Here is a 20,140-nt window from a genome sequence, read left to right as displayed (position 1 = left end):
TCCACAGAGCATACAAGGATAATGTATTTAGAAGGTTGATTTTTATCGCTTTTGCTGGGCGACATTGTGGGGGACATCTGTCACTCTCTGCATACAAATTTCATTACCCCGCACCAGCCCTCCCCGATTTTTATACCGGAGCCCCCGGAAGAGAAATGTCAAGTCGAGAAATGTCATTTTGCTCTGAACAACTTCACCTTGTCATTTATAACACCTTGAGAGCATAACACGGAGCGCAACATAACAACTGACAGCTGCCAAACGCTTCCCAAAACGCTTGGGAAAGGAGGTAAAGCGTTTCATTAACTTTCGGTCATCGCAGTAGGCTGGTGATTTTTCTACGAGCAATGAGTGGCCTACTAAGGATGTTCAAAATATGATACCAGCAATAAAGCGTTTTCTGAAGCGTTTAGCAGCTGTCAGTTGTTATGTTGCGCTCCGTGTTATGCTCTGTGGAGTCCTGGCGTTACTGAAGCAGGATGAGAAAATTTGCTGTGTAGGTGACATTGCGTTATGAGGAGGAAATTTAAAAAAAAAACGGTTATAAGAGCACATTGTCATAACAAAAAACGCTACACTTCATTGCAAATTTCAAATATTCTCATTGGAAAAACATTAATTTAATAAAAAGTGGGTAATTTATACCAAAAAATAAAATAATTTTTTTAAAAATTAATCAGAATTGGTTCAAACATATATTATTTGACCTATTATCCGTGTTATTCGCATATCCGGGCGAGGTTAAGTCCGGAGAAGCCCAGATTAACGACGCTCCACTGTATGTTAATTTCAAGAGCATTTAGAGTTTTAAAATCAACGTGTACATAAAAAAAAACACAATTCGTGTTTTTTATTTCATTGAGCGCTTTGCTTGAAAATAAAACACAAAGAAAAATCCCTGGCACCCTGGCACAAGGAAGCTGCTTAAGCGCTATTTAGAAGGACCGCCTGGAACTTAGATGCTGTTTATCTACTGCAAAAGGCAGTTCAAGCAGTGATCTTTAGCATGCCAAAATAAGCTGCTTAAGCAATTTTGGCTATTTGGGATGTTGGTTCTCCTAGCAAGGGTCACAATGTAACGGTTTTTATTCAAACGGAAACTCCTTTATCTTTTTAATTACTCGAAGAAAAATTCTGAAAAATTCATGCAAGACATGCAATACACAGTTCTTCCAACTATTAGAGCCATTTTGCTGTGCAATTTTTTAGAGTAAAAGTCTTTCACATTTTGATTTTTTTTCCAAAAAAATCTCCACAACTTTGAAAAGCTATAATATAAAAAAGATAGTGAGTTGAACCAATCTATGTGCAGTTATAGAAAAGGCATTAGTTTATTATTTTTTGTCACAGTATTGCATCGATATTGGATTACGCATTGAAAAGTTAAAAGCCGCAAAAGTCGCTGGCTACCCGTGTAGCCCGATTGCCTGGAATATGATGGATTTTTTTGGTTGCCAGGTTCAGGGTTAATAGCAACAATCAGGATTTTTATCCTTGCTCATTTTGGTATACACAATGTTCCGCAAGCATGTACACTGGAAACGTCTCAACTCAACCCTGCGCAACCCAAAACATTTAGCTCAATTTTCGTGCGCAAGTGTGTGTGTGCATGACTGCCTTCTTTTACTTCCCTCCATTCGTCCGTTCTGTTCTTTCTTTTCGTGTTTGTGTTTATCAAATTATGAATCAGCCGTGCTCAACAACACCAGCAATTTAGAACGGACCACTTCTCGTCCACCCTTTCCGGGCACGACGATGGCGACCGAATTCCTCGCCGAAAACAATGTGTGCGGCCAGACTATCCTGCAGATCGTCGCGGAAGGTAACACCATCATCTGCGAGCTGCTGCGGCTGAAAGATTACGTGCCAGAACTGTTCTAGTAAGTTTAAGGGTTTAAATTAATTGTAGTTCCCACTAAAAGGCAATCTTCTCCCCCCTCTATTGCAGCCTAAAAACGAAGGAAGAGCAGCAAAAGTATGGCGAGATAGTGAAGGACTTTGGCTACTTTCAAATCGCCGACGCGCAGGAGGCAAAGATCGAGGCGGACGAACGGCTCCGGCTGCTCGACGAGGAGCTGCGGGAAAACTACATCGTCACGCTGAACCGGTTCTACATCGTGTTCGAAAGCATCCACAAGTACGTGAAGGACCTGAACACGTTCATCGAGGAGCTGAACGCGGGCCTGTTCATCCAGCAGTCGATGGAGAAGGTGTTCCAGGACGCGGAAGGAAAGCAGCTAATGGTATGGGCGGAAAAAGGGGACTTTTGTGGCATGGGGCTCTTCTCTAACTGCCCACCCATTGCAGTGTGAAGCGCTGTACCTGTACGGCATGATGCTGCTCGTGGTCGACCTGCACATTCCCGGCATCGTGCGCGAACGCATCCTGGTGGCGTACAATCGGTACAGCGCGCTGAAAACGCACAGCGACAGCAGCATCGACGAGGTGTGCAAACTGCTCCGCTCTACCGGCTTCAACGATGGGCCGGCGGGAAGCGGCACGGGACGCAAGGCGGCTGCGGCGGCGGCGACCAGCTACCCGGAGGACTTTTTCGCCCGCGTCCCGATCAGCGCACTGTACATCGAGCTGGTGATTGGGCGACTGCGATCGGACGATGTGTACAACCAGATAGCGGTGTACCCGTTGCCGGAGCAACACTCCACAGCACTCGCCAACCAGGCCGGCATGCTGTACGTGTGTCTGTTCTTTGCCCCCAAAACGCTCCACCACCAGCCGGCCCGGATGCGCGAAATCGTGGACAAGTTTTTCTCCAACAATTGGATCGTTTCGCTCTACATGGGCATTACGGCGAATCTGATAAGTATGCACAAACACATACATTGCGGTCGTTCCCTTTGGCTCTCCGCTTAAAAAGGATTTTTGTCATTTGAATTCCATCCCCCCAGGTGCCTGGGAACCGTTTAAAGCGGCCAAAACGGCCCTCACCAACACGCTCGACAACGGCAACCTGAAGGAGGTGTGCCACCGGCACCGACAATCGATGGACACGCTGCTCAACCGCACCCGCAGCATACTGCGCGAGGGCAACCTGACCGAGCAGAACCTGCTCGACCACATGCCGAAGGTGATGGGGCTCGTGCGCGACTGCAACATTACCGTGCGCTGGGTGATGCTGCACACGAGCAGCACCAGCACACTGGACAGTACGGCACCGGCCGCCGCCTCCAAGCGGTGCCGCCAGGTGCGGGAGCTGATCGAGCAGGAGCTCGACTTCCGCGGCGTGGTGTTTTTCGAGCTGCTGCTCAACACCAGCCAGCTCGAGCTGAAGGTGCGCGAGATGCTGAAGCGGCTGCTCGCGGAGCGGGACGACCGGTGGGCGGACTATCGGCGCGAAGCGACCGACCGCATGCAGGACCTGGCGGATGCGTTTTCCGGCGCCCGCCCGTTCGTGAAGACGCGCCCGAACGACAGCCTGAGCCGCTGTTTCGCCAACATCCGCAAGGAGATCGACGGGCTGAGCCGGGAGGAGCGGCAGCTTAGCCAGACGGGCCGCACCATCATACAGCTGCTGCAGGCGCTGGAGGAGGTGCAGGACTTTCACGGTCTCAGCCGGAACATGCAGGTAAAGCAGCACATCGTCGAGACGCGCCAATACCTGCACGAAATGTTCCACACGATCAGCATCAAGGAGAACGATCTGATCAATCTGCAGCTGATCGGGGACTTTAGCTACGCCTGGCGCCTGATCGACGGCTACACCGCGATGATGCAGGAAAACATACGCCACCAGCCCCGGCTGGTGATAAAGCTTCGGTCGACCTTCCTGAAGCTTGCCTCGGCGCTCGAAATCCCGCTGCTGCGCCTCAACCAGGCGGAATCGGAACATCTGATCGACGTTTCGCGCTACTACAGCAACGAGCTGGCGAACTTTGTCCGCAAGGTGGTGCAGATCATCCCGGAGACGATGTTTGCCCTGCTGGCGCAGATCGTCGATCTGCAGACGAACGTGCTGCGCGAACTGCCCGCCCGGCTGGAGAAGGAGCGCATGAAGGAGTACGCCCAGTTCGAGGAGCGGTTCCAGATCGCGAAGCTTACCTACACACTGTCCACGTTCACCGAGGGCATACTGGCGATGCAGACCACGCTCGTCGGCGTCGTCGAGCTGGACTCGCGCAAGCTGCTCGAGGATGGCATCCGGCGCAAGCTGGTGCAGAACGTGGCGGAAGCGTTCCACGCGCAGCTAGTGTTCGGCCAGAAGGGCAAGGAGTCGGAGCTGTACGTAAGGCTGGACTCGCTGCACCGGATCATTCACGGGTACCGGCGTTCGTTCGAGTACGTGCAGGACTATCTGAACATTCACTGCATGCGCATCTGGAACGAGGAGATGGCGCGCATCATCCGCTTCAACGTGGAGAAGGAATGTCAACCGTTTCTGAAGGGAAAGCCGGCGCAAGGGATGGTAGATGGTGAGCCAGCGGCGGCGGAGGGTGGTGGTGGTGGTTTGGTGCCGATTCCCGTCTATCAACCGGTCGACATGACATCGGTCAACTTTATGGGACGATTGGCGCGGGAGATACTGCGCATTACCGATCCAAAGTGAGTTTAAATTGAAGGTCGTGTTGACGCTTGCTTCTAAATCCCTTTTTTCCTTCGCTTTCTTTTAGGACCACAATCTACATCGACATCTGCTCGAGCTGGTACGACTACAAAACCCACAAGCTGCTGCTGACGAACAAATTTGCAAGCAAAATTAACGAAACCTTCGGCCCGGCCGGGCTGATCGGGCTCGATCGCGTGTATGGGGCGATGCTGAGGACGGAGCTGCAAACCCTGCTCGCCACCATCCAGCGGAAGGTCCAGCACGAAGGCAACTGGAGCGACGTGCTGACCGGCATCAAGACAGACCTCGAACGGGCCGACATAGTAGAGAATCCAGCCAAAAGCTATGGCGGCTTCATCTCGAGCGTAGCCCGCTTTTTCAGCACCAGCAACGTCGGCGATTGGCTGCTGAAGGTGGGCCAGAAGCAAACGCTCCGGGGCCAGATAGCGCTCGAGCTGAACTGTAGCTGCAAGATAAGGGCTACCAAGCTGGAAGCTTCCCTGCGCACGCTGAACGAGTACGACACCACTTGTCTCTTTATGTCACCCAAGCGGTATAACGAATTCTGCTTCCTTTCATTTCCAGTGCCATCCTCCTTGAGTTTCAGCGCCACCAGCTGGATGAGAGCGCCCCAATACCACCGGCTGAGCTAGTGGCGGAACTCAACACCTATCTGCTGTACGCGGGACTGTACGATCCGTACCGGAAGGTGTACGTAAAGCAGGACGTAGCGCCACGCTTCCTGCCACTATTGCTGTTCCTGCTGCTCGTCACAACCCTGCCCAAGCTACAGTACATGGAGAATGTGGACAGTTTGGTGGCGAAGAAGAGGAACGAATCGATCGATGGCCATCCGCTTACGATCGGGCTGCTCACGGTGCTGCGGCAGTTTGATGCGTCCGAGACGGACATGTTCCTGCAGTATCTGTGCCAGTACGTGCTTTCGTTTGTGCAGGGAAATTTGGAGTAAGTAATGGAGAGGGGACATTGCTTTAGAACTAACTTATTTTTTACATAAAATGCTGTTTTTCTTTGCATTTTCAGAGCGAAAAATCCCGTCGGAGCAGAAGCACTGGCCGCGCTACGGTTTTTGGAAATCTTTACCCGCGTGGCCGACATTCCGAGAAGCTATCTGGAGCAGTACCTGTCCGAAATCATCCTGGATCAGTACGTGTTTGCGGTGGAAGTGAAATGACGATTGTCTTCTTTCTTTAAACTATTCCAATAAGAATTCGTTTTTAGTCAACGGACGCTTTAAGCGCCGAGAAGAGAAATATATATTTTCCCCCCGCCTATCCAACTATTTGTTGTAAATCCAATGTACAAAAATGCAAATTTGTTCCAATCACTACCACGTGACCCGAATTTAATCTACTGGCGCCGATACGTACCAATGGTTGCAATTTTAAGTATCTTTTACGTTAAATTCCTCGCATATGACACCCCGCATGACGTCAGTTCGGGCACTCGGTTTTGCGTAGATACTGCTTGCCGGACGGTAGCGTGACACTGTCCACGCCGGCAGGAAACAGTGTGGCCAGCTGATCCGCCGGAACTGTCGGCTGTACCATGCAGCTATCGCCCGGCATCCAATCGGCCGGCGTTGCCACCCGGCGTTTGTCCGTCAGCTGCATCGAGTCGATGGTGCGCAGAATTTCCGCAAAGTTGCGCCCGGTCGTCGCTGGGTAGAGGATGGACAGGCGCAGCTTTTTGCCCGCATCGATCACAAACACAGCGCGGCAGGTTAGGGGAAGACCCGCCGATCCTATCTCGTCCCTGTCCAGCATGTTCAGCTTGACCGCCAGCTCGCGCTTCGAATCGTCAATGATCGGGAAGGGAAATGGGTCGGCCGCGGCCAGCTGGCCGTACGCTTTGATGTCCTCGATCCAGCCACGGTGCGACTCGACCGAATCGCACGACAGGGCAATCGGTTTCACGTTGCGCTTGGCGAACTCGGGCACCAGCTTGGCCACCGCCGCCAGTTCCGTCGTGCAGACGGGCGTGTAGTCGGCGGGGTGCGAAAACAGAATTGCCCAGCCGTCGCCGATCCACTGGTGGAAATCGATCGGCCCGATGGTGGTGTCGACGGTAAAGTTTGGGAAAGGATCACCAAGATTAAGCGACATTTTGCAGGATGCCGGTGCTGTGCTGGTGCTTTTTGTGCGAAATTGTGGAACACAAATGGAGCGTAGACAGGGTGAGCTTTCTCGAATGTCAACAATAGAACGTCAACAGCTGACAACGAGATGCGCCCCTCTCGGGGTATTATACCCGGCTGGGAACGATTTTTAAAATATTTAATTATTTTTAAAAGGAAAAAAGCATAAAAGTTGAGATGGGTAACGCATTTCAAGAATTCAAAGAAATACTGTTAAAAAAACGGTTAATTTTCCACGTTTCAAACACTGTAGCCCATGAGCGCGTAGTAGCTCAGTTTTCGTCAGGGCTGAGTGTGATGCTTGATTCAAAATGACCGTTGATCGGCGAGCAATCAATCTGCACGGGATTTGAAATCTTCCAAGCTTGAAAAAGTCCTGAAACAGTAAATTGTTAAAGCGTTGTTATTGGTGTAAATAAATGTAGGGCCGCACATATACGAAGTGCGTTGCCGCGGCAGAAAACAGAAGAACAGTTCTACAGGGATATACATTAGTGATGTGCTCTTTGGAGCTCACCCATCGGATCTGACTTCAACTATTGTTGCTCTAATTCCAATTCCGGTAAATCCGACCACTAGTTCCACCCGGAGTCAGAGTCTTTCGGAATCGTCCGGAGTCGCCCGGAGTCATTTGGGGTCGGATTCGTCCGGAGTAGGCCAGAGTCGACCGGAGTCGGAGTCATTCGAAGTCATCCAGAGTCGAACGGAGTCGACCGGAATGGAGGTCGATCGAAGTTAACAGAAGCCGTCCGGCGCAATATGCTTTTGATTAGGCATTTCATTTCGTTGTGTTTTTATTTTGTCTTTCATTATGTGCGTATACAGCCCTTTGTTTCGAACGCCGACTCCGGCCGACTGCGGAAGACTTCGACTCCAATTGATTCCGAACGATTCCGAACGACTCCTAACAACTCCGGCTAACTCCGGACGACTCCGAACGACTCCGAACGACTTCGAACAACTCCAACAACGATCCAAGCAAATCAAAAGGTGCAGCAGTACGGCGGATGCCGAGGTACATTCTACTTCAACGTGCGGCAAACGATGAAAGTGTACGAACAAGATCTACACTAGTGATGAGAAAAATGAAGTTTTCGTCGGAATCGATTCCCCAAGAAACGAAGTTTTATGGAATCGTTTCTGGACAGTAGGTTCAGAATCAGTTTCCGGAATTAACTCTGGAGTTGGTTCCGGAATCGGCTCTGGAATAGAAAGCGGCTTCGGAATTGGCTCTAGAAACATAATCGATTTCTGACTTGGAATTGGCTCCGAAATCAGAATCGGCTTCGAAATTGGTGTCAGATTCAGCATCTCCATAAGAATAGGCGTTTGGGTTGCTACGAATTGATAACCGCAAATAATCTAAATTTACTTGAAAACGATCTATTTTCATGGCGCTTCTAAAACTTCTTATTTCAATTAAAGTGCTGATTCTTATTCCGCAGCGAATTCCAATTCTGGAGGCAATTCTGATTCCGTTTCCGAAGCAAATTGCGATTCCCAGGTCTACATCGATTTCGGAGCCGATTCTGATTCCGAAGCCGATTCCGATACAGGAATCATTTCTTGATTCGGAGTCGACTCCGGAATTGATTCCGAACACGGAATCGGAAACGGGTAGGTCCGATTCCGAGCACCCACCACTAATCCACATCTGATCGGTGATTGATGGTTAATTCTGATGATGCTGACGATACTCTGAGTCTGGGAAGAAACAGTTGAACGGTAACGATTGACCATTAGCTGTTCCATGCAATTGAAAGAACTTCAACAAAACTCCAGCCCTGATGCGTGATGGTCGCCTTCGTTAAAGGTGCATTTTGTCTAATTTTTATCCAGTGAAGAAGGAGGGACATTGTCCAAAAACATGGCAAACGTTGGAGATACACCAATAGTGGAGACACATACACACACTCGCGTCAACGTTAAGATGAAAGATGAATTCAGTTCAAAATATATTTCCTCTTGGTTCTGGGGTTTTTTTTTATATCTGTTTGTTTCTAAAACTAAGCTCAATTATTATATGCTAAATGATTTTTAATTATTTTTCTCCAATAAACAATTGCTTTTTTTCTCCCTCTGGATACTAAATGTGTTTCATTTAATGTGTTTTTTTCTCTCTCTCTCGTTATATTTAATATGTTCCTTTTTCTTTAAAGAGAATTAACGAATTTTTGTCGCTATAATCAAATAAAAAAAAAGAAAAACAATTACAAAAAAATATTTAAAATAATATTTTGCTCTCCTTTCCAAGTTTCCTTTGTAAACTGACCGTGCGGATACAACCTTTCTTTTTCCTCATGCCTCCAATACCACCACTAATTTGCACGCACTTTCCCTTTGCTCGCCTGTAAAACCTCCCTACTGATTATTAGCCTTCAAAAACAAAGATAACGTATAATAAAGATACAAAAATTGTAACGCCGCATGCACGGAGATGAAATGTATAAAGGGATTCCAGCGAATCCAATAGGAAGCAGCATCGATCGATTGTATAAAAATAACAAAATAAAACAAGAAGAAAAAAGAGAAGCGTATTAAGACGGAAAGGCACACGGGAAGCGTTGAAATGTGTTGAAAACTGAATAAAGTATTTAGTATAGTTAATAAAAAAAGCTTCCGCTTGATAATGGGGGGAAAACAACACATCGATAACAACGTGGGCATAAAAGGAAGCAGGAGGGGTGGGGGTGGGCATTGGTAGACTAAATCTAAATGAAACGAGGAGCGACCATTATTGTCGCATCGCGGATATTGCAACAAACTTACTGTACAGCTACAATTGGTGTACGCGAGAGCGGGAGCTTATGTCGCTTTTGCTCAAATGTCTAAATCTACAACGTTAAAACGCAGTAGGCGGCGGCCCAGCAGTTTAAAGCTCTCCACCCTTGCTGACGAACAGCTTAAACTTGGCCTGACACTCTGGCGTGGCCCACTGCTGGGCGTGCTTCTTCTGCTCCAACAACAGGGCCGACTCCATCTTGGTCACTAGCTCTCGCCGGAGATGCTGCTTGATGGATAGCATTGCCTGAGGGTGAAGATGAAAGCGCGGTCGTTAGTGTAAATTGTAACAATTTTAGTTTTAATAAAATTACGGTGATTAGATAAATATTGTGAATGTTTAGTCATTTTGCCGATGATGCGTTCATATCTGTATCTAAAATTAACTACGCAACATGCATCCGCTCCTGAATGTGTGTGCGTATGTGTGAGGGTAATAAGTGTCCAATAATAAATATAGAGATGGAGCATAATTTATGCTAAAAATAACGCATTTAGAAGCAACCGACAGAAACCGTTCCGAAGCATTGGCAAATTGTTTCACTAACCTTCGCGCTGGTTGGTTCCAGCAGCATCTGCCACTAATCGCATCAACTTGTGTTCGGTTCAATCACCCTACCCGCACTTCAAGGATGAAAATTAAACCATCCCCCTTCCCCCTATCCCTCATCGGTCATAATTATTGAGGGGGAAATCGAAACACCATCTTCCCCAAGCAACCGGCAACAGTTGCATTGGTTCAAAGACGGATCAAAGCCGATGTATCCATCCACATCCACGCATATGAAACACGATCCGCGCGCATTTTCCCACCCATCCCAAGAGGAGGGGGTGGTACCAAGGAGGGAAATGCTCTTGATGGGAGATGATGATGGGCCACAAAACGTTTGTTTATTTATGTCTCCCGACTGTCTAAATGGATGCTCGTGCGCGCTTCTACACCCTCTCATCGACGTATATGCTTGTACCTATCAATTTTCCGGCACCGCGAAACATCATCATAGCAGGCCGTTCTTTTCGTCACCGGATTTTCCTACTTTGCACGTTCCTTTGCACCGCTCGCCGTCCGTTCCTTCCCGTGCGGATGAAGGATGTATCGTTTGAAATGGATCATTGACAACACCACAGAGTACGCGGCCAGCGACGTCGCCCCCCCCCCCCCCCCAACCGTCCACACCAGCAGCGTATGGTTTCGTAAAACATTTTTCTTCTGCTGCTTCTCACACATTAGAGCAAACGGATCTCTCGTTTGCTTTGGTTGTGGAAGATTTATTTCCCCCCCTGAGCGTCTCAGCGCCAGAATACGACCTGTATCCGGCGTGTGTTTGTAGTACAACAAGCCGTCCTCTACTCCCTGCGCCCACTATCCACTACGGCGCGCTCATTTTTCATCCGATCAGACGCGCATCGATCGACGCGGGTTGCTGTCTCCGTCTCTCTTCTGCATCCCTGGCACACACACACACACACACACACACAGGTGGTTCGTGAACAAGTGGCACTTTTCTTCCCCACCAAGGCTGGACACAGCGCCGCCCCGGCATCACTTCTGTGCGGGAAAAAGAGAGCGAGCGAGAGCCAGGGGAGGTGATGGCGATGGTTTGCAAATTGGCGGCCCATTGGTTGATTTTGCTTATTTTTACTGTTTTCCTCTGGCTGTCGAGGCCTGCGCCTGCACGCGGATGCACGACGTTTGGCCGTTTGGGCCTGGCGGCGTACCGATTTGGCAGACCGAATCAGTTTCTTGGCCCCGATCGTCAGTCGGTTAATAGGGCTGGGACGCACGGTCACGGCTCGCCGCAGTGCAATCATAGTGTGTGTGTGTGTGTCTGTGTGTGAGGAATTGTGACCGGTCGGGAAAATGATTGGTGCACGTGGTTGCATGGCAAACGATTTGATTGCGTGCGTTGTGCTTCCTGCGCTTGTCGCGCTACTGCTGGCAGCGAAGCCGGGCGCCTGCACCTATCGCTACAATTACGAAGATTATGTAAGGGGATAGTCGAATTTTAAAGTAATTCCCGGATAAGCTCTCTCGGTCTTTCTCTCTCCAAGGACACGATGATGGGTACGTGCCGGGAGAACGAGGTGTGCAACATCGTGCACCACCGGCACTGGATGCCGAGCACGGTGGACAAGGTGTGCCGGTGCCCGCTCAACACGCCCAGCTGCCCGGTGGTGCATACGCGCCACGGCAACGTGATGAACGTGAACAGCCGGACGCAGATGAAGTTCTGCGCACCGCTGCGCAATCTGCGCCCGTGCCGCGACGGCGAGATTGCGCTGCGCCGCAAAACGCTCTACCAGTCGTACGGCGTGAAGAACGTGTCGATCGTGGTCGACTGTCTGTGCGACCATCGGCAGAGCTACTGGACGTTTCACAACCGCTCCGGGGAGGATTTTAACGACGCGCACCATCTGTTTACGGTGGTGCAGAATTACAAGTGCGTCGGTAAGTTCGATGGGGGGACAGAAACCGCAAAGCAAAGAAGGCAAATTTAGGGTATTATTTCCGTTTTTTCCCCGTAGCAATGAAACGCTGTGCACCGCACGAGTTCTGTGGCTATGGGCGGCGTGACTATGGCTTTATCTATCATCGCTGCACCTGTCCCGTGTCGCACCAGTGCAAGTTCGATCTGGACGAGTACGACGATGACGTCAGCGAGCTGTTCTACCAAGGCCCGGCCTATCTAGCCCGCTGCGTCCCCATCTACGACTACGACTGGTGGTGATGCACCATCCCACTGAACACGCACACTTAACACTAACCTGGATGGATTGGGAGGCGACCGATTTGGCGACCGTGCGTGCTCGCTCTTCAAACCGCTCCGCTGGGACCGTTTCCGTCACGAGCCCGTAATCCAGTGCAGCTGCTGCCGTTAACCGTTTGCCTTGCAGAAACAGATCCGTCGTCTGTGATGAGGGAGGAAAGAGTGCATGGCACAACGAAATAAAATCTGATAAGCACCATAGGAGTGAGCGCATTTTTGTGATGATTGTTGTTTTTACCGTTTTCGCTTTGAGAGATCGAACGCCGCTGCTGAACGCACCGAGCGCTTCGGGCAGATAGCCAAAGTGGCCGTAAGGTGCGACGAAGCTGCTGCCGAGCTGGGCAATCACTACGTCGAACAGGGGCAGTATCGTGACACCCATACCGAGCACGTCGCCCTGCACGGCCGCTACAATCGGCTTCGGGAAGGCGACGAGCATCTTCAGGAACTTCCTGCAATACAGAACATATAAACGCGTTACCGTGAGATGTACTATGAGGACTAGTCATGTGCTCTTTGGAGAGCCTTCCACAACTCCGATTCGACTGCGGCTATTGTTAGTCCGATTACGACTCCGGCAAAATCTAAACCACTAGTTCCGTCCGGGGTCAGAGTCGTTCAGAGTCGTTCAGAGTCGTTTGGAGTCGTCCGAAGTCGTCTGAAGTCGTCCGGAGTCGTTTCGAGTTGTCCAGAGTCGTTCGGAGTCGTCCGGAGTCGTTTGGAGTCGTCTGGAGCCGAAGTCGTCCGGAGTCGTCCGAAGTCGTCTGGAGTCGTCTGAAGTCGTCCGCAGTCGGAGTCGTCCAGATTCATCCGGAGTCGTTCGTAGTCGTTTGGAGTCGCCCGGAGTCGTCTGGAATCGTTTGGAGTCGTCCGGAGTCGTTTGGAGTTGTCCAGAGTTGTACAGAATCACCCAGAATCGTTCGGAGTCGTCCGAAATCGTTTGGAGGTGTTTGGAGTCGAAGTCGTCCGGATTCGTCCGAAGTCGTCTGGAGTCGTTTGGAGTCGTCTGAAGTCGTCCGCAGTCGGAGTGGTCAGGTTTCGTCCGGAGTCGTTCGAAGTCATTTGGAGTCGTCTGGAGACGTCCGGAGGCGTCTGGAGTCATCTAGAGTCGTTTGGAGTCGTTCGAAGTCGTTTGGAGTCGTCCGGAGTCGTCCGGAGTCGGAGTCGTCTGGACTCTTCCGGAGTCATCCGGAATCGTCCGGAGACGTCAGGAGCCATCCCGAGTCGTCCAGGGTCCCTGAGACGTTTGTAGTCTTATGGAGTCGTTTGGAGTCGTTTGGAGTCTGAGTCTTCCAAAGTCGTCTGGAGTCGTTTGGAGTCGTTTGGAGTCGTTTAAAGTCGTCCGAAGTCGTTTGGAGTCGTCCTGAGTCTTCCGGTGTCGTCCTGAATCGGAGTCGTCCGGAATTGGAGTCGTCCAGAGTCGTCCAGAGTCGTCCAGAGTCGTCCGGAGTCGCCAGGAGACAGGGTCGCCCGGAGTCATTCGAAGTCAGAGCCGTCCTGAGTCGTTCGGAGTGATTCGGAGGCGGCGTCAGAGTTGTTCGGAGTCAGAGTCTTCCGGAGTCGTTTGGAGTAGTCCAGAGTCGTTCGGAATCGGAGTCGTCCGGAGTCGTCCGAAGTCGTCCGGAATCGTCCGGAGTCGTCCGAAGTCGTCCGGAGTCGTCCGGAGTCGTCCAGAGTCGTCCGGAGTCGTCCAGAGTCGTCCAGAGTCGTCCGAAGTCGTTTGGAATAGTCCAGCGTCGTTTGGAATAGTCCAGAGTCGTTCGGAATCAGAGTCGTTCAGAGCCGCCCAGAGCAACCCGGAGTCGTTCGGAGTCATCTGCAGCCGTCAAGAGTCGTCCGGTGTCGTTTGGAGTCGTTTTGAGTAGTCTGGGGTCGTCCAGAGTCGTCCAGAGTCGTCCGGAGTCGCCAGGAGACAGGGTCGCCCGGAGTCGTTCGGAGTCACAGTCGTCCGGAGTCTTTCGGAGTCATCCGGAGGCGGCGTCAGAGTCGTTCGGAGTCACAGTCGTTCGGAGTCACAGTCGTTCGGATTCGCAGTCGTCCGGAGTCGTTTAGAGTCGTCCGGAGTCGCCAGGAGACAGGGTCGCCCGGAGTCGTTCGAAATCAGAGGCGTCCGGAGTCGTCCGGAGTCGTTTGGAGTCGTCCGGAGTCGCCAGGAGACAGGGTCGCCCGGAGTCGTTCGAAATCAGAGGCGTCCGGAGTCGTTCGGAGTCATCTGAAGGCGGCGTCATTTGGAGTCGTCCAGGGTCGATCGAGGTCGGTCGGAACCAACAGGAGACGTCAGGTGCAATGTACTTGTGATCAGACATTTCATTTCGTTGTGTTTTCTTGTCTTTCATTTTGCGTGTGCACTTCGTACACAGGCCTTTGTTTCGAAGGCCGGCTACGGGTGACTCCGGACGATTCGGAACGTCTCCAAAATACTCCGGACAACTCCAAACGACTCCGGATTGCCAACTTCACTTATCACTAATGAGGACCGAGGGGGGTATATAAAACAAAACTTACATCAAGCATGTACTCATTTCCTCGGCCGCTGCTTTCCTTTTCTCTACCGGCTGTACCAGGTGGGCGACGTCCAAGCCGCGGCTAAAGTGTGCACCGCCCGATCGTAGCAGAACCGCACGCACAGATACATCCTTCTGTAGCGCAAGGAAAGTAGTTTGAAGCTCATTCATTAGCTGGAAAAAATCGATTGAAGAGAAGGAAAAAGAGAAATTATTTAAATATCATCCTGCAGAATGGGAGCGCTTTCGTATGCTACCTCTTGGGAAAACACATTCTCCAATGGACTCTTGGATCCGTCACCACTGGTAACGCTTCGCGATTTCATCACAATCTCCGCATAGTTGCCTTGCTTCACGCACGTCATCTGCTTCAGCTGATCCAGCTGCTTTTGTACCGCCGCATCCTGGAAGGATCCACCACCACCCGGCGGTGATGCTACATCACCTCCCGCGGCACTCACCGCAGAATCGACCACATCGACCGAGCTGGCCGGCGCCTTACGCTTGGCCGCCTGCTTGTTTGCCTGGGCCGGCACATCCTGTCCCGGTGTGCTCGTTGCCAGCGGGGCACCCTTCATGCCTTTCAGCACCTTGCTAAGCTTCCCCCGCATGTTCGCCACCAGCGACGGATTAAACTTGATGTCCTCCGAGCCGGTCGACCCGCCGGCACCTCCCGGCGGTTTCGTGACCGGTAGCTTTGGTTCCTTCTTGTTTGGTGGCTTCAGGAACGCATCCTGCTGCTGCCCGGGAGAGGACGATTTGTTATTGTTCGTTCCGTTTTGGGAGAGGGTAGAGCTCTCCGACCCGAACCCGGACCCGGTTTCGTTCGGCTGGTCGAAGCTTAACCGGCGCGGACTGGCTCCGCCGCTCGAGTAGGAACTGTTCGAGCGTCGCCGGATGATCATCGCGTCATCACTGCGCGGCGCATTGTACACGTACTCCCATTCCTTGGCGGCCGATGCCGTCATCTTGCGCTTGCGGGCTCCTGTTATCGCCGGGATGGTGGTGGTGGTCGCTTTGCCATTGGCCGGCTTTTTTGACGGCTGGGCACCGCCAGCGCCGGACGCCGATGAGGTAGCCGATGGAACGGATGCTTTGGAGGTTTGTTGGGCGGTGCCAGCGGAACCGGGACTGGTCGCTGTCGACCCGGACTGATTCGACGGTGTCGTTCCGCGCTTGGCTCGGACGCGCAAACCCTGCGAGGTAGGCGATTCGTTTGGTGATTTGCCCTGATTGATCACGGCGTCGGTTATGATTTTCGTCTTCGCTAGCAGCTTCTCGTCCTCGTCGCTCGTGTCCACCTCCGTCTCCTTCAGCAGATCCTTCCGCGTCGCTTCACACTCCACGTCGTACAGCATGTTGATGGCGCCTTCGTCGCCCAGCAAGCGCTCGATTTCATTCTTCTTGCGCTTCTTCGCTTTCGCGTCATTCGCCAGCTCGTCCGGCTTGGCTGCGAGGGCACTCCGCTCAATCGCCTGTCCCAGATCGGGCGTCTTGGCTCGCGGCCGTACCGGTGCCACCGTACTGAAGTGGGGCGCGTTGTCAATCATGCGCACGGCCACGGAATCGGCCCGCTTGCGCCGCAGCGGGGATAGCTCGGTGTTAGTAGTACCGGCCGATTGGGCACGGTTCGATTTGACTAAGCTTGCAAACGGGATGCTTGCGTCCGATGGATCCCATATGATTTTTCGCTTTATCACGCGCTTCGGTTCCGCGATCGGTGGAGGCGCAACAAACTGAGTCGGCTGCGACTTCGGCTGCTGCTGTTGCTGGGGAACCTTTGGTTCATCGTTGCTAGGTGCTAGCACGGGTTTCTTTTCCGTCTCTTGCGGCTCATCTACCCCATCCTGCTGCTGAACTGGCGGATCATCATCCCAGTCGGAAACGAGCGAATCGACTAGCTCCGACTTTGTCTGCGGACTCACCGTCACAGGTTCCACCTTCGACAACGGCTTTTCCACCGTTTGCACAGGCAACTTCATTTCCTTCATTAGCTTTTCCTTTAGATTTTTGCTTATCCTCGCTTTGATCGTTTCCGCCGTTTCCGATGGCGCTGTTTCTTCCTTCTTGATCGCACCGCTCGGAATCTTAACCACCGGTCGTATTGTCGTCTGCCCCTTGATGGTCACCCCGACCGGTTCCTTCACCACCGGTGGCGGTGGCGTTACGTTCGCCTCGACAGGCACCCCCTGGCTGGCTGCCGGCGAGACGGTGGGGCTTCTCTTCGGTACCGTTTTCGTGCGCGGCTTTCGCACCTTCGGCAGCAGCGGCAGGCTTTCCATCTGCCGGCGGGCAATTTCCATCTCGCGCTCCTTTTTTTCCTGCTGCAGCTGGTCCGGATCGATGATCGAAAACGACACGATCTCGAGCGAAGCGCCCACGTCGCACACTTCAATTTCGGAAGCATTTTCCCGAATCTCCACCATGTTGCCTTCCAGTATGGCGATCAGGTCGTGATCGTCCAGCCGACTTTCCTTCGCATCCGACGCCGCGATCGGCGTTTGCGGTATGTCGTTGCTCAGTATCATGTCCTGCGGTATCTCGATCGCCCCGCTCATGTCCAACGGTGCGGGGCTGGTGGGTTTGGCGGGTTTCGCGGGATTGATTGACTTCAGCTCGATGTGCTTGCTCAGCTTGCTGCGCATCTTCTGTATTAAACTGTCCGCTGATGGTTGCTCCGTAGCGCTAGAGCTGGTTTTATTTTTCACCGGCGTGCTGAGATCGTTCTTGGGAGGTTCCTGAAAGAGTGTACAATCATGGGTAAACAAAAAACCAAACGGAGAGCTATAACCAACTTGTTGCTATTTACATTGGAAAGTTTCTGTGAGACAGCGGTGGCGCAAGCAGCACCGGGAAAGCTCTTCTTTGCCACTCCACCCGACGGCTTCCTGGCCGGTTCCAGCGTGGTCAGCGTTTTCGTCTCGTCATCACTCAGGATGGTGGTGGTGTCTTCCGCCGGGGTGGGTGATTTGAGCGACGGGCCCGCCGGGAAGCCTTCCTCGGTCAGGGTCGTAAACGTGGCTTCATCCGTCTTGCTGGAAACATCTTCCGGGTCTTGCTTTATTGCACCCAGCGCTGCGGGTTCACTCATGCTGGCGGCTTCTAATGGGGCGCAGGATTTGTTCAAGCTGAAGCATCCGAAGCAAGCCACTTGACGCTCGGTAACAGCAGCACTTTCAGCACGTTGCGCTGACGATTGGCAGCACACAATTCGGTTTACGCGGCGATACACAAGCTCCGAATGGATATCGATTCTCACTTTTGGCGGCACTAAGGACGCGGTTTTTTCTTTCCTTCTTTTTTTGCCAGCCTAAATGTTTTCCCGAAAATGCAGCAAGCGCACCAAACCCCGTCGCTTCCCTCGATTTGTGATGCTTTTCGGGTTTGACAGTTCATTTCTTATCAACAGCGTTGGACGCAGAGTGACCAGAAATACCGATTTATCTGTATTCCTACCGATTTTTTATATGCCTACCGATTCACAAATGACCACCCTAAAACTACCGATTTTTCATTTATGCCACAGATAATTGATTTTTCAGTCGTTTAAGCTTAATCTGTGGCGCTTGGGATGCTGTTTCAAGGATCGCTATCCTCATTTGTTACTTATGGCGCTGAGGCCCGTGTCTGTGCTCCATCGCATGCGATTTTATCGCATGTGCTGTCAAACGCTTTATATTGCGATTATTGAGATGATTTTAATAGGAAAACGATTGTGAAAAATTAAGTTGAGATTGTTCCTACAAAACACCACGCATTTAGTTTGACAGATAAAATCGGATGCGGCGTCCGACGAAATCAAAATTTTTTGATTCCATCGTACGACGAAAACGCACGTCCGACGTTATCTGTCAAATTTCATATAAAATTTTGACAGGCCTTCCGATAAAATCGCATCCGATGGAGCACAGATACGGGCCTGATGCACGTTTGTTTGCCTGGCACTTGAAAAATCCCAAGCGCCACAGATTAAGCTTAAACGACTGGAAAATTGAATATCCATAGAAAAAAAATGAAAGCTCCACAGCTTCATTGGTTTGATCAATAGATGGCGTATTGCAACTCATCATTATATTGCTATCCTTTTCTTGCAATGTGTTTCGACAAGTTTCATCTTATCATGACCTATATAGCCTTCTAAATTTCCGAGCCAAAATCTATATGAATGGTCGTGTGGCCAGATACGTGGGTATCAACACCAACGACCATTACTCAAATCTCACTTGCTTCAGTGCTGGTGGTTTCCCTTGGAGTTTAGTATTTAAACAATCGTATCGCCGTTCTAGTTCTAGCGATGTTTAGATGCATAACTTCAATGCGAAACCATACAACAGTACAGAAGAAATGAGAAAGCTCTCCTCCAAGCGATGAAGCTCAATTGGTTGGGGTATCCCACCAACAGAGAGCGCCACCAGCTTTTTTGCTATTTTGAGAATGCATGAGTCGTTTGCCGTCTGCTAAACGAAGTCTTTCTATATTTCGTTTAGGTAGAGAGCTTGAGTCGTTTAGAAGCCGTTTAGTGGTCGTTGAGTGGATTTGTGGCACTTGGGAATCTAATCCATATCCTAGATAAAGGATGCATATTCTCGTGAGATTGAACTTTCATTTTGCACATGGGGTGCTTATGCCCTCCCTCCATCCCGCTTAACACTTCTGTCGCTTTCACTTCTTTTAACTCAGTTAAGTTTCGAGTTTTAACCTACCAAAAACTACCGATAATATTTTGATTCGCCTACCGAAAACCGCCGAAATAATCTGCCCACACTGGTTGGACGGTCGCTGCTGGCTTGCTTGACTTTGAAAGACGATTGACAATTTTCTTGAAACGATTAATGGATTCAAATGTACATCTCGAACCGTTACAGTTAGTATTGAAAATGTGGTTGTATTTTACTGCAAATAATTTATTATTGCATATTCAAAATATCCTCCTGAATATTAAAACATTTCAAAAAAGGTTGTTCTTGTAAATTGAAATAAAAATCGCAAAGGAAGATACTATTTAAAAGCAACAGGTAGAATATGTTCTGAATAAATCTTGGACAATTTGTACCTGCAAAAAAAAATGTCGATAATTTTTATGATTAGATAAGCATTTGCATTTCCAAACACATCATAACTTTCAAGGCGATCTACCAATGAATGTAAATCGTGATCGAATCGATCGATCGGTAGGTCCTCAATGTCGATGCAGTCCTCGGAGGATGCAAACGCCCTGGGCATGTTTGAGCCTTCCGGACCATCTTTGGCGGCGTGTAGGAGCATGTAGAGTGGAGGAGAAGGATGAACCACGAGCTTGCTGAGCTGTACGGCGAACCGAGCATCCTGACGGTGGCGAAGGCTCGCAGGATACGATGACTGGGGCATG

The 20,140-nt window shown here is 50.8% G+C and overlaps 4 protein-coding genes across 5 annotated transcripts; 2 read left to right on the top strand and 2 right to left on the bottom strand.

Moving 5' to 3' along the window:
- The first annotated feature begins 1,597 nt into the window (after positions 1-1,597).
- On the top strand, positions 1,598-5,861 carry LOC120901676 (WASH complex subunit 5). Its single transcript, XM_040309817.1, has 7 exons — positions 1,598-1,880; positions 1,949-2,243; positions 2,308-2,821; positions 2,907-4,557; positions 4,626-5,078; positions 5,147-5,527; positions 5,606-5,861. Exons 1-7 carry the CDS (start codon positions 1,756-1,758, stop codon positions 5,754-5,756), a joined length of 3,570 nt encoding a protein of 1,189 aa, XP_040165751.1. The 5' UTR covers positions 1,598-1,755; the 3' UTR covers positions 5,757-5,861.
- On the bottom strand, positions 5,802-6,798 carry LOC120901706 (peroxiredoxin-6). The gene has a single exon (XM_040309859.1). It carries the CDS (start codon positions 6,685-6,687, stop codon positions 6,016-6,018), a length of 672 nt encoding a protein of 223 aa, XP_040165793.1. The 5' UTR covers positions 6,688-6,798; the 3' UTR covers positions 5,802-6,015.
- Positions 6,799-6,908: 110 nt separating this feature from the next.
- Positions 6,909-18,152, bottom strand: LOC120901684 (nascent polypeptide-associated complex subunit alpha, muscle-specific form). 2 transcript variants are annotated; one of them, XR_005739316.1, is made up of 7 exons: positions 17,582-18,152; positions 15,030-17,510; positions 14,774-14,946; positions 12,507-12,720; positions 12,267-12,410; positions 9,489-9,747; positions 6,909-7,095 (listed from the first exon to the last, which is right to left on the bottom strand). XR_005739316.1 is itself a non-coding variant. In XM_040309830.1 (6 exons), exons 1-6 carry the CDS (start codon positions 17,861-17,863, stop codon positions 9,592-9,594), a joined length of 3,450 nt encoding a protein of 1,149 aa, XP_040165764.1. In that variant the 5' UTR covers positions 17,864-18,152; the 3' UTR covers positions 8,645-9,591. The 2 variants fall into 2 exon arrangements, 1 of the variants encoding a protein (XP_040165764.1); XM_040309830.1 differs by lacking the exon at positions 6,909-7,095 and having other exon boundaries at positions 8,645-9,747.
- Positions 11,181-12,488, top strand: LOC120901696. Its single transcript, XM_040309846.1, has 3 exons — positions 11,181-11,487; positions 11,553-11,949; positions 12,027-12,488. The coding sequence occupies exons 1-3, from the start codon at positions 11,362-11,364 to the stop codon at positions 12,227-12,229; spliced, it is 726 nt and encodes a 241-aa protein (XP_040165780.1). The 5' UTR covers positions 11,181-11,361; the 3' UTR covers positions 12,230-12,488.
- Positions 18,153-20,140: the final 1,988 nt, after the last annotated feature.

The sequence above is a fragment of the Anopheles arabiensis genome, chromosome 2, assembly GCF_016920715.1.
Source record: "Anopheles arabiensis isolate DONGOLA chromosome 2, AaraD3, whole genome shotgun sequence".
Taxonomy (NCBI): domain Eukaryota; kingdom Metazoa; phylum Arthropoda; class Insecta; order Diptera; family Culicidae; genus Anopheles; species Anopheles arabiensis.
The sequence above is the reverse complement of the archived record's forward strand: the minus strand, read 5'-3'. Positions and strand labels throughout refer to the sequence as shown.

Excerpts from the sequence above, each read along its gene's own strand:
- LOC120901676 (XM_040309817.1), top strand. The coding sequence starts at position 1,756 with ATGGCGACCGAATTCCTCGCCGAAAACAATGTGTGCGGCCAGACTATC. Across the intron at positions 4,558-4,625 it reads CTGCGCATTACCGATCCAAA|GACCACAATCTACATCGACA; the intron begins GTGAGTTTAAAT and ends GCTTTCTTTTAG. Across the intron at positions 5,528-5,605 it reads TTTGTGCAGGGAAATTTGGA|AGCGAAAAATCCCGTCGGAG; the intron begins GTAAGTAATGGA and ends TTGCATTTTCAG.
- LOC120901706 (XM_040309859.1), bottom strand. The coding sequence starts at position 6,687 with ATGTCGCTTAATCTTGGTGATCCTTTCCCAAACTTTACCGTCGACACC.
- LOC120901696 (XM_040309846.1), top strand. The coding sequence starts at position 11,362 with ATGATTGGTGCACGTGGTTGCATGGCAAACGATTTGATTGCGTGCGTT. Across the intron at positions 11,488-11,552 it reads GCTACAATTACGAAGATTAT|GACACGATGATGGGTACGTG; the intron begins GTAAGGGGATAG and ends TCTCTCTCCAAG. Across the intron at positions 11,950-12,026 it reads GCAGAATTACAAGTGCGTCG|CAATGAAACGCTGTGCACCG; the intron begins GTAAGTTCGATG and ends TTTTCCCCGTAG.
- LOC120901684 (XM_040309830.1), bottom strand. The coding sequence starts at position 17,863 with ATGAGTGAACCCGCAGCGCTGGGTGCAATAAAGCAAGACCCGGAAGAT. Across the intron at positions 17,511-17,581 it reads TCTCACAGAAACTTTCCAAT|GAACCTCCCAAGAACGATCT; the intron begins GTAAATAGCAAC and ends ACACTCTTTCAG. Across the intron at positions 14,947-15,029 it reads AGAATGTGTTTTCCCAAGAG|CTAATGAATGAGCTTCAAAC; the intron begins GTAGCATACGAA and ends GATTTTTTCCAG.